The following is a 10,506-nucleotide window of genomic DNA, read 5'->3' as shown; positions in this document are numbered from 1 at the left end:
GGTACATCTTTAAATTCCTTTTAATTTGATCAATGATTTCATTTTCTAGTCTGAATGTGTCTAAATACAAGTCCAAGTTAAATACAACGAAACCCTTTGGACTCCTGATGTTAGGGTGGGAGGCCTACGCCTACTTTGTGAGATGGGTATTTTACTTTTCTTAAAGATTTTTATTGTTTTAACTTTTTCAATTACAGTTACATTAAATATTATTTTGTATTTTCATGTGTATAGCACAATGGTTAGACAATTATATACTTTACAAATTGTTCTCCTCAATATTTCCAGTGCCCACCTGGTACCATACATAGTTATTACAATATGATTGACTGTATTTCCTATGCTGTACGTTACATCCCTGTGACTGTTTTGTAACTGCTAGTCTGTACTTCTCAATCCCTTCATCTTTTTCACCCGGTCTCCCAAGCCTCCTCCCTTCTGGCAACCACCAGGTTGTTCTCTATATGAGATGGGTCTTTTAATCTATTCTGTGTTTCTATTAGAAGGGAGATAGCTATATATCTTACAAGATCTATGATATGTCAGTGCCTTGTGCTGTGATATTTCTTCTCTTAGTTTCTCTCCCCACCCTTCTCTTTTTCCTGAGAACATGTAGAATAAGGCAGAAATTGCCTAGCTCCCTTTTACCTTTAATTTTGAAAACACCATGAGCCTGTCTGTATGAAGGATTCCGCCATCATTACCCCACATAATGCCCTCAACAAGCATCCGAGGTAAGCATTATCAGCACCATTTTACAGACAGGAAAATAAGGCTCAGGGAGGCAAATTCATGTCAGGTTACATAGCTGGTGGTACAGCTGAGACTCAGGTCCGGATCGCATTAAAAAGCACCCCACTCCACATGACTAATCTGTATCAACACTATCTGTGTTTTCTTTTAAAAAGTTTGGAGAAAAAGAGAGCAAGTCCTTGATTTGGGTAAAAATGGAATTTCATAGACCTGCATCTTAATATACTTTCAGACTAATGAAATAATGAAAAGTCCAGGCATTCTCAGGGGTTGGAATAGTTGCTGTTCCCATAATCTTGTCTCTGTTTCATCAAATTTAGGTTGATTATGTCTCAATAAAAAAAGACCACTAAAACATAAAGCTGGACAATTTAACGTCATCTTTTGAGACTTGGTGGCCAGTGAATGGTTTATTCTCCTTTATTGCTATGTCATAAGGACAAACATAGCTTTGATTACAAAAATGTGGTTTTATTCCTCTTTCTATTCTACACAGGAAGTGCAGTAAGCCGTAGTGAGCTCTATTCAAGAGAAACAGGATCGGCAAGACACAAACAGTGTGAGCACTTGCTCACCCAAGAAGCACTGCTCCTGTGGACTGATAGGCGTGTCTTGGAGAAAATATAGCAGTTGTCTAGGCGTGGTTAAGGAGGCCAGATGCTGAGGAACAATGGTCCTGTGGGTCTCGTGGATGGCTGTTGTGAAGTAGATTGTGCAGGTAAGGATTTGTCTAAACCCCAAACACTGAAATGGCCATCTCTAGGAAATGGAGCATGGCTGTTATGATGTGAACATTCAGCAACTCGAGGCCAAGAGGAACTTCAATAAAAAGAGAGAAAGCACATAAGTCGATTATATTTTGCCCACTTGGACAGACCTTTGCTTTTGAGGCTTGGCATATCGTTGGACACAGTATATCCTTCTGCTGTGTGCTTCAGGCTCTGTGGGCAGGTGTTCGGTTACCACTGTGCTGCCAGTGGGTTGGGGGGTTGCTTGCTGAAGGAGTTCGTTGGCAGCTCCCGTGTGTATTTCTGCTATTCTTACCCCCATGCCTTCATCTTCTTCCCTCACTGCTCACCTCAGGCAGGGCCGGGCTGTACCTCTAGCACCACCAGGAACTTGGGAGCTTTGCATTTATTCTTGAAATTGATTGTTTCAATAGTTGAAAATTTATATGCTTAAACCTTGACAGAAGGTTAAATTGCCATAATGTTTTCTTGAAAACTCTTCTTTACATTTGTAACTAAAATTTATTTTCAGCTTTTTCCAGCTTATTTTGTTGGAATTCTCTCTTATTGGTTGTGATTTTGCTATTAATTCTCAATTCATGGGAGCATTAAACTTGTTATGTCCTTTATTCATTGTTAGTTTTACAGTATTCACTATCCAGTGTATTTCAATTCCTTTAAGCATTTTGAATAGTGGCATTGGCCATGCCAAGCAAGTGTAAGGTTCTCATAGCCCCCTAAAGCAGAGATGATGGAAAAAAATATGAATCTTCACTTTTTTCAGAGGAAGTGGGGCCATAACTACTGGTATTCCAAAATGTGTAAAATCATTGCTATCCTAAACCATAGTATTGTTTTAGCACCCATGAGGCAATTTTGTATGTTTCAGAAGGAAATTCTTAATTTTTCTCTATATTACATTCAGTGTCTGATAAAAATCCCTAGTACCTATACATTTGTGCTGTTAGTAATCTAAAGACTTCTTTCTCACAAACTGTACCAGTTGACTTTGATCTGCCTTGTTATGATAAGTAGTTTGGTGTCTGTTATAAGTTGCATTGCTAATAATGTATGAGAATCATCAGGTTCACTAAAATCCTTTTGGCCTGAAATATTTCACTTATCTTATTCATCTCATTTTGCTCAACCAGTCCTTCTAAGCTTGCTTTCTTGTTTCCAATGATTTCCCCTCTAAGTCAAAGTCCTTATAATCAGTCCTGCCATAGAAGGTGCACTCAGAGTTCACCCTGAGCTGATCACAGATCCTCATATCTACCAAACAAAGTGGAATATATTGTGAAGAGGAAATTTGTTAAGTCCTTAGGGGTGGTGTCTCATGAGACTCACTAAGCATGTGGGCCAACATGCTTTCATGATTCTCATAATCTTTGTCTTTAAAATATTTTAAATTGTGGTAAAATATACATAAAATGTAATTTACCATTTTAACAATTTCATAATGGTTACAGTTCAGTGGCATTCATATTGTGTAACCATCACTACTATTAATCTCCAGGAAATTTTTCATCTTGAAAAATGAAAACTCTTTACCCATTAAATAATAACTCCTCTTTCCTCTCTCCCCCAACTCCTGGCACTACTATTCTACTTTCTGTCTCTATGAATCTGAATGTTCTAGGTATTTTATATAAATGGAATCATACAATGTTTGTTCTTTTGTGACTGGCTTATTTTACCACAATGTCTTCAAGAGTCATCCATGTTGTAGCATGTGCCAGACTTCCCTTCCCTTTTAAGGCTGCATAATACTCCATTGTTTGTTTGTACTACATTTTTTTGTTGTCCATAGTATTTCATTGTTTATTTATCAAGAGAAACTATTCCTTAGCTCAAATATTCATGTTTCATAGTTCAGGAACACAGGTCAGTGACAAACTTCCATGGAATTCAACCCAAAGAAATTCTTTACATTCTAAGATCACTTTGTACTCTGAAAGACACCAGCCTTCCTCATCTCCTCAAAATCTTTCATGGAATCATGATTTTTGTAGAAATCTGCATATGCCTTCTTTCTTGGTTCAGCTACACCAAACTCATAGGAAGCTGCAACCTTTAGGGATACAATGATGGCTCCAACAATATGAAATCTCAGATACTTGGCCAGAAGGTCACGCATCTGAGGTTTTGGCAAAGCACTGGAAGACATGGTAGTTATATTCTCCCCACCACCAATGTCCGTCCTGAGGGAGAAGCGGATGACCTATACTATATTTTGTTTATCCATTCACCATTGATGAACACTTATTTGGGTTGCTTCCACCTTTTGGCTATTGCAAATAATGCTGCTATGAAGATGGGTGGACAAATATATTTTCAAGTCCTTGCTTTCAATTCTTTTGGGTCTATATCCAGAAGTGAAATTGTTGGATCATATGGTGATTCTATTTTTAATTTTTTGAGGAATTGCTATGTTTTCTGTAGTAGCTTCACTATTTCACATTCCCACCAGCATTTAAAAAAATTTTTTTTTCTTTATTGATTAAGGTATTACATATGTGTCCTTATGCCCCCATTGCCCCCCCAACCCCACTCATGCCCTCATTCCCCTGGTGTCTGTATCCATTGGTTAGGCTTATATGCTTGCATACAAGTCCTTTGGTTGATCTCTCCCCTTTATCCCCACCCTCCCCTACCTTCCCTCTGAGGCTTGACAGTCTGATCTATGCTTCTCTGTCTCTGGATCTGTTTTTGTTCATCAGTTTATGTTGTTCATTATATTCCACAAATGAGTGAGATCATGTGATATTTATCTTTCTCTGACTGGCTTATTTTGCTTAGCATAATGCTCTGCAGTTCCATCCATGATGTTGCAAATGGTAATAATTCCTTCTTTTTTACTGCAGCACAGTATTCCATTATGTAGACGTACCAAAGTTTTTTAATCCACTCATCTGCTGATGGGCACTTAGGCAGTTTCCAAATCTTAGCTATGGTGAATTGTGCGGCTATGAACATAGGGGTGCATATATCCTTTCTGATTGGTGTTTCTGGCTTCTTGGTATATATTCCTAGAAGTGGGAGCACTGGGTCAAATGGGAGTTCCATTTTTAGTTTTTTGAGGAAACTCCATACTGTTCACCACAGTGGCTGCACCAATCTGCATTCCCACCAGCAGTGCACAAGGGTTCCTTTTTCTCTGCATCCTCATCAGCACTTGTCATTTGTTGATTTGTTGGATAGCCATTCTGACAGGTGTGAGATGGTACCACATTGTCGTTTTGATTTGCATCTCTCAGATGATTTTCCCAGCAGCATTGCACAAGAGTTCCAATTTCTCCACATCTTTACCAACACTTATTCTCTCTCTCCTCTCTCTCTCTCTCTCTCTCTCTCTCTCTCTCCCTCTCTCTCTCTCTCTCATAGCCATCCTAATAAATGTGAACTGCTATCTCAGTGTGGTTTTGATTCATATTTCCCCAATGATTAGTGTTGTAAAGCATCTTTTCATGTGCTTATTGGCTATTTGTGTATTTTCTTTGGAGAAATTCTTATTTAAGTCCTTTGCCGGTTTTTTGGTGTTGAGTTGTAGAAGTTCTTTATAATTTGTATAATTTGCAAATATGTTCTCCCATTCTATTGGTAGCCTCTTCTTGTTTCTAGCATCTTTTGATGCACAAAAGTTTTTCATTTTGATCTAATCTATTTTTTTTCTTTTTCTGCCTTTGCACCCTTTGCCTTTCAATATTAAATCTCTTCCTGGTGTTTTTATTTTGGCAGAATAATCTTGGCTACTTCACGCTTATGTAAAACTTCACATTTAGACCTTTAATTAACCTCACTGCTAAACAAGCTGCTCACTTTCGCAGACACTGAAGCCCAGCCTGAGTGCTGCTCCCATACGGAGGGTCCGCAAGCAAGCTGGGGGGCTGGGGTCTCACATCCCCATGCTGACTTCTACTTACCCTTTCCTGAACGGGAGTTCTGTTCTAACAATAACATTTTATTGAGTTTGCTTGACAGCCTCAGAGTCCTACCTTTTCCCCATCTATTTTTTCACTATTCATTGGTACTTATATTTTCTATTTGTTCAGTTAGTTTTATCTCTGTTGGTGTCATCTGGAAAATGAATGAGCATACTAAATACCCTAATCTAGGTCAGGGTTTTTAACTTTCCTGTTTTTTAAAGAAGGTGAACCCCTTTTGTGAAAACAAGCTTAAGTGGGCGCTCAGTGTAGCTGATAAGAGCAGGGAGAGCAGCCCCTGGTCTGTTTGGGAGCAGGGGATACAGAGGTTCAGCTTGCTGTCCCTCCTCCAGCTCCTGAGGCTTTTCCTCTGAACCTCCATAGAGGCTTTGTGAACAGAAAAAGCTCCTGATGGGATGGGAAATGGTTCTCAGCCATTCACTTCCCCTTCCCCAATCCTGCTCACATCAAAGCAATTCAGCCTTTGAATGGTAAATGTATTTAGGAGTCCGGGTAAACCTTCAACTTAAACAACAGGGTCTCTGTCTGAACTAGCTGTTCAAAGATTCCCAATCTATTTTACTGACCAAAACGATAACCCACATGGGGCTGAGGATTCGTAGCCTTGATTGACCTCTTGTGTCATCTCGATGTGGAGAGTGACCCAGTTTATTGATGAGCACTCCATGGAGGGAAGTTTCAAAGTCAGAGCAGACTCACCTGGTAAGGAGCCAGCTTCTGAAACACACAAAACTTAGTTTTGATCCACAGACATTTTAAATTAAAAGGGAACTTAGACATCACTAGCTTAGAGTCAGCAAATGCTGTTTGGTTTGCATAGCATTTTAAAAATTAGTTGATAGCATTAAAAAATCACAAATGTTTACATAAAAATCATGGTTCTAGATTTTCTTGAAAATATTAGAAGGTCTGACAACACCAGGCCCATGGTCCTGTAGAGCAGTGATGAATCACTGTGGTGAGGACGGGGGCTTTAAAAAAATCTCAATGTCCAGTTTGCATGCCAGATAAATTAAATGATATTCTCTGTAGTTAGGACTCAGGCATAATATATATATTTTAAATTGTGATGAAGCACATGACATTAAATGTACCATCTTAATAATTTTTTAAAAAATATATTTTATTGATTTTTACAGAGAAGAAGGGAGAGGGATAGAGAGTTAGAAACATCGATGAGAGAGAGAGACATCGATCAGCTGCCTCCTGCACACCCCCTACTGGGGATGTGCCCGCAACCAAGGTACATGCCCTTGACCGGAATCGAACCTGGGACCCTTCAGTCTGCAGGCCGATGCTCTATCCACTGAGCCAAACTGGTTAGGGCCCATCTTAATAATTTTTAAGTGTACAGTTCAGTAGTTTTAAGTATATTCAATTTTGAGCAACAGATTTCTGGAACTTTTTCATCTTGCAAAACTGAAATTCCATACCACCCATGTGATAGGATTTCCTTCTCTTTTTGAGGCTGCACAATATTTCATTGTATGTATATACTGCATTTTGTTTATGCTTTCAACTGTCAATGGATATTCATAGGTTGCTTCTATTCCTAGTTATTGTGAATAATGCTGCTATGAATATGGGAATACAAATGTCTCTTTAACATCCTGCTTTCAATTCTTTTGGATATATACTCAGAAGTGGGATTGCTGGGTCTTATGATAATTCTATTTTAATTTTTTTGAGGAACCTCCACACTGTTTTCCATAACCATTTTCCAGAGCGTACAAGGGTTCCAATTTCTCTGCATCCTTGTCATTTTTTATTTTTTTGTTTTTTTTAATATTGGCCATTCTTGGGTGTGAATTGCATTTATTATAGTTGTGATTTGCAAATTCTCTCATTTAGTGATGTCGAGCTTCTTTTTATATGCTTGTTGGCCATTTGTATATTTTCTTTGGAGAATTGTCTGTTCAAGTTTTTTGCCTATTTAAAAATTATTGTTGTTTCTTTGTTGTTGAGCTATAGATGTTCCTCAGATATTCTAGATAATAACTCCACATCAGATATATGATTTTCAAATACATCCTCTTACTCATAGATTGCCTTTTTACTCTTGATTTGTTGCACAAGACCACAGAAAAACCAAGCGACACTTTAGAGAAAAGGAGTGACACTGTTTATTTACGCCAGCAGACTCAGGGAATAACTTTCCAAATCTGAGTAAAGTAACATGCAGGGGGCTTCTCTTTTATATCTCCCTGTGGTCTTTGTCCCGCAAATATGGATTATGCTTCCGGTCCTTTTCTCTGGCCTTGCAAGAAGGCCCCTAGGTGTTGGGGGTCTCCAGGCCATATCTGATGGTTTGGCCTGGTGCCAGCGTTAATAACCCTCCCTCCGGGGCAGTGCACTGTTCTCAGTTTTATGGCCTCTGTAACAGGTTCTGCAAGACCAGTATCTAGGAAGGAGGTAGTGACTTAATTATAGGTTATCAAGAATGTACACTGAGCTTGCTGGCATGGATTCCGATTGTTAACCCCCCAAATATCAGGGTTACATTGGAATTAGCCCTTTTTAGCCTTCTCAGATTGTTTCCTTTGCTTCACAGATGTTCTAACGTTGGATGTAGTCCAATTTGTCTATTTTTGTAGGTTGTCTGTACTTTTGGTGTCATATTCAAGAAATCATTGCCAAATCCTATGTCCTGGAGTTTTCCCCTTATGTTTCTTCTATCAGTTTTAGAGTTTCATATGTTTTTTTTACAAACAGGTGAAATATAAAATTAACTGGTATATGAGATATAATTTATGATTAAGAAGAAAAAGTACCATTTCCAAAATTTATAAAATAATTTTATTTTAGTATAATTCTTTCTTTCTTTTTTTCTTTTGTCTTTTTTTTAGTGTGATTATTTCTTACACAAAAATAATATAACCTTGAGATTTAGTGTCAACTATTCAAATTATGACATTCATAGTGACTTAAAACTTATTACAAATTCAGCAAAGTATCTAATTTAGTAAATTGCATCAGCTATTAGGATGATTCTTTAGTAATTTTTATAAATATTGAAGTTGGGTCTTATAACTGAAAGTAGAAATCATTTTCATGGTATCAATCTTCATGTATCCTGGTGTGATGCTCTGGTTGCAGGAATTCTGACAAAAGGGTTATATTTTGTACACTTTTTAGTGAACTTTTATAACATAATCTTTACTTGTATAATTTAAAATCAAGTTCACTTTTGGGTATGTGGATGTATATCTGTGAAAACCAGTTTTTCATCTTAAGAATTCATAACTATGTTTAATAAATATACTTTATTTTAATGCTGAAGGCCTTATATTTTGCATATATATTTGTCTTCATGTGCATACTTCACAGTCTTAAGAATCAAATTTCCTATGTGTTAGGTTTTCACTCTGATTGGCTGGTGGGTGTGGCTTAAGGTGTAGCAAAGGTACAGTCAATTTGCATGTTTGTCTTTTATTAGTGTACATATGGGTTGATTTAAACTAGTAGCACTAAAATGAGTATTTTGAGTGTTCATTCAGTGCCTTCACATCTTTGCCATAATACATACTTTTAAAAATTTCTTCTCTATCTCTTCTGAAAGTGGGCTTCTTTTGCCCACTAAACAGTAAGGTAGGAGACTGATAAAGTATGGTTTTTAAAGTATTGTTTTTCTCACATCTGCTTTGGCTGACACTGGTTTCTCAACTCTGATTATTGTTCATAAATTTGTCATGGCTATGTTTTGATTTTTCTCCAATCATCTCTGGCTGTTCTCTTTGGTATGTGACATTAGCCTTTGTAAGTGCTTAAGTTCTTCAGAAACGATGAGATTGTGTCTGCTGCCTACCTGTTCACAGCAGACCCTGCTTCCAAGCAGTCAGGACCTGTTTGGTGTGGTGCTATCACCCTTCCTCTGTGCATTGCTCTGTGACATGCTGCGACAGAACTGTCCCCCCAGGGCCTGTTGGATAGGGCATGCTGATCAGGCAGGTGATACTGCTTAAAAAATGAGTATGACACCTCCGTGAGGTCATTGGCAGCCTGACAGAGTTTTCCCCACTGCATTGTTTTATGCTCTTGGAGCACAGGAGTTCCAGGGAGAACTTTATCCCAATGGATAAACACCCACATGATTATGGTAATAGCAACACTAAAGTAGCAAGACATTAGTCTATTGTCTGCTCCTCCTATGCTTGTCCCCCCAACCCAGTGGGGTTTGACTCATTGCAGTGCTAGGCCAAAATGTGCCTTTTCCTTAGACCCATATTCTGGATACCAGGGCAGCTCTGGTCCCCATAGTCAGTCTTAATCAATGGTTCTTATTTTTTTTTTTTAAATATATTTTATTGATTTTTTACAGAGAGGAAGGGAGGGCAGCTCTGGTCCCCATAGTCAGTCTTAATCAATGGTTCTTAAACTTCTTGGGGTTATGAATTCCACTGCGAATCCAGTGATAAACATGGACTCTCTCTAGGTGAAATAAACTTCAGCACATAGAATATTTTAGAAATCATTTCAGTGTTCTCATAGATTGCCCTGAAGTTTCATCCTAGGGTCTTCTAAGGACAACTAACTTTTGCTGTTTGATTACCATGCTTAGCACTATGGGAGACATGTTACCTGAGTCATCTCAATCCCTACAATGACTGGATGAGCCAGATTCTATTTTATATAATTCTGTAAGATGAGAAAATGGAGGCATGGAGAGATTCAGTAGCTAGGTTACACAGGAAGGAAGCAGAAGAGCTGGGACTAGCACCAAGGCAGTGTGATGCTGGAGCTGGAGACCCCGGACCTCAGTTTGAGAACTCTTGTTTGGAGAATTTAATTTGGTTCTAAGCTGAATTCTAATCTGAAGAAGCATCAGGACTATTGAACAATTATAAGAGTTCTTAGTTACCAAGGAACTCAGTGGTGTGGCCCATAGATCCACAGCTTTGACATCACCCAAGAATGTGTCAGAAATGCAAAAATCTCAGATCTCACTCAAGAACTATAGAATTTTAATAAGATCTTCCAAGAGATTTGTATGCATAGTATAGTTTGAGAGGAATTAGCTTAGATCACTCAGCATCAGAAACTTTGACAGCCTTTGAAAACATTTTGAGCTTAATATTAAATTT

At 38.2% G+C, this 10,506-nt stretch overlaps 1 protein-coding gene across 1 annotated transcript; it reads right to left on the bottom strand.

Annotated features, from left to right (window-relative positions):
* Positions 1-3,284: 3,284 nt before the first annotated feature.
* Positions 3,285-3,668, bottom strand: LOC102243868 (cytochrome c oxidase subunit 6C). The gene has a single exon (XM_005857100.2). The coding sequence runs from the start codon at positions 3,646-3,648 to the stop codon at positions 3,421-3,423; it is 228 nt and encodes a 75-aa protein (XP_005857162.1). The 5' UTR covers positions 3,649-3,668; the 3' UTR covers positions 3,285-3,420.
* Between the last annotated feature and the right edge of the window lie 6,838 nt (positions 3,669-10,506).

The sequence above is a fragment of the Myotis brandtii genome, unplaced genomic scaffold (genome assembly GCF_000412655.1).
Source record: "Myotis brandtii unplaced genomic scaffold, ASM41265v1 scaffold1071, whole genome shotgun sequence".
Classification (NCBI taxonomy): domain Eukaryota; kingdom Metazoa; phylum Chordata; class Mammalia; order Chiroptera; family Vespertilionidae; genus Myotis; species Myotis brandtii.
This window is presented reverse-complemented; position numbering and strand designations above follow the sequence as displayed.

Coding starts and splice junctions, on each gene's coding strand:
- LOC102243868 (XM_005857100.2), bottom strand. CDS start 3,648: ATGTCTTCCAGTGCTTTGCCAAAACCTCAGATGCGTGACCTTCTGGCC.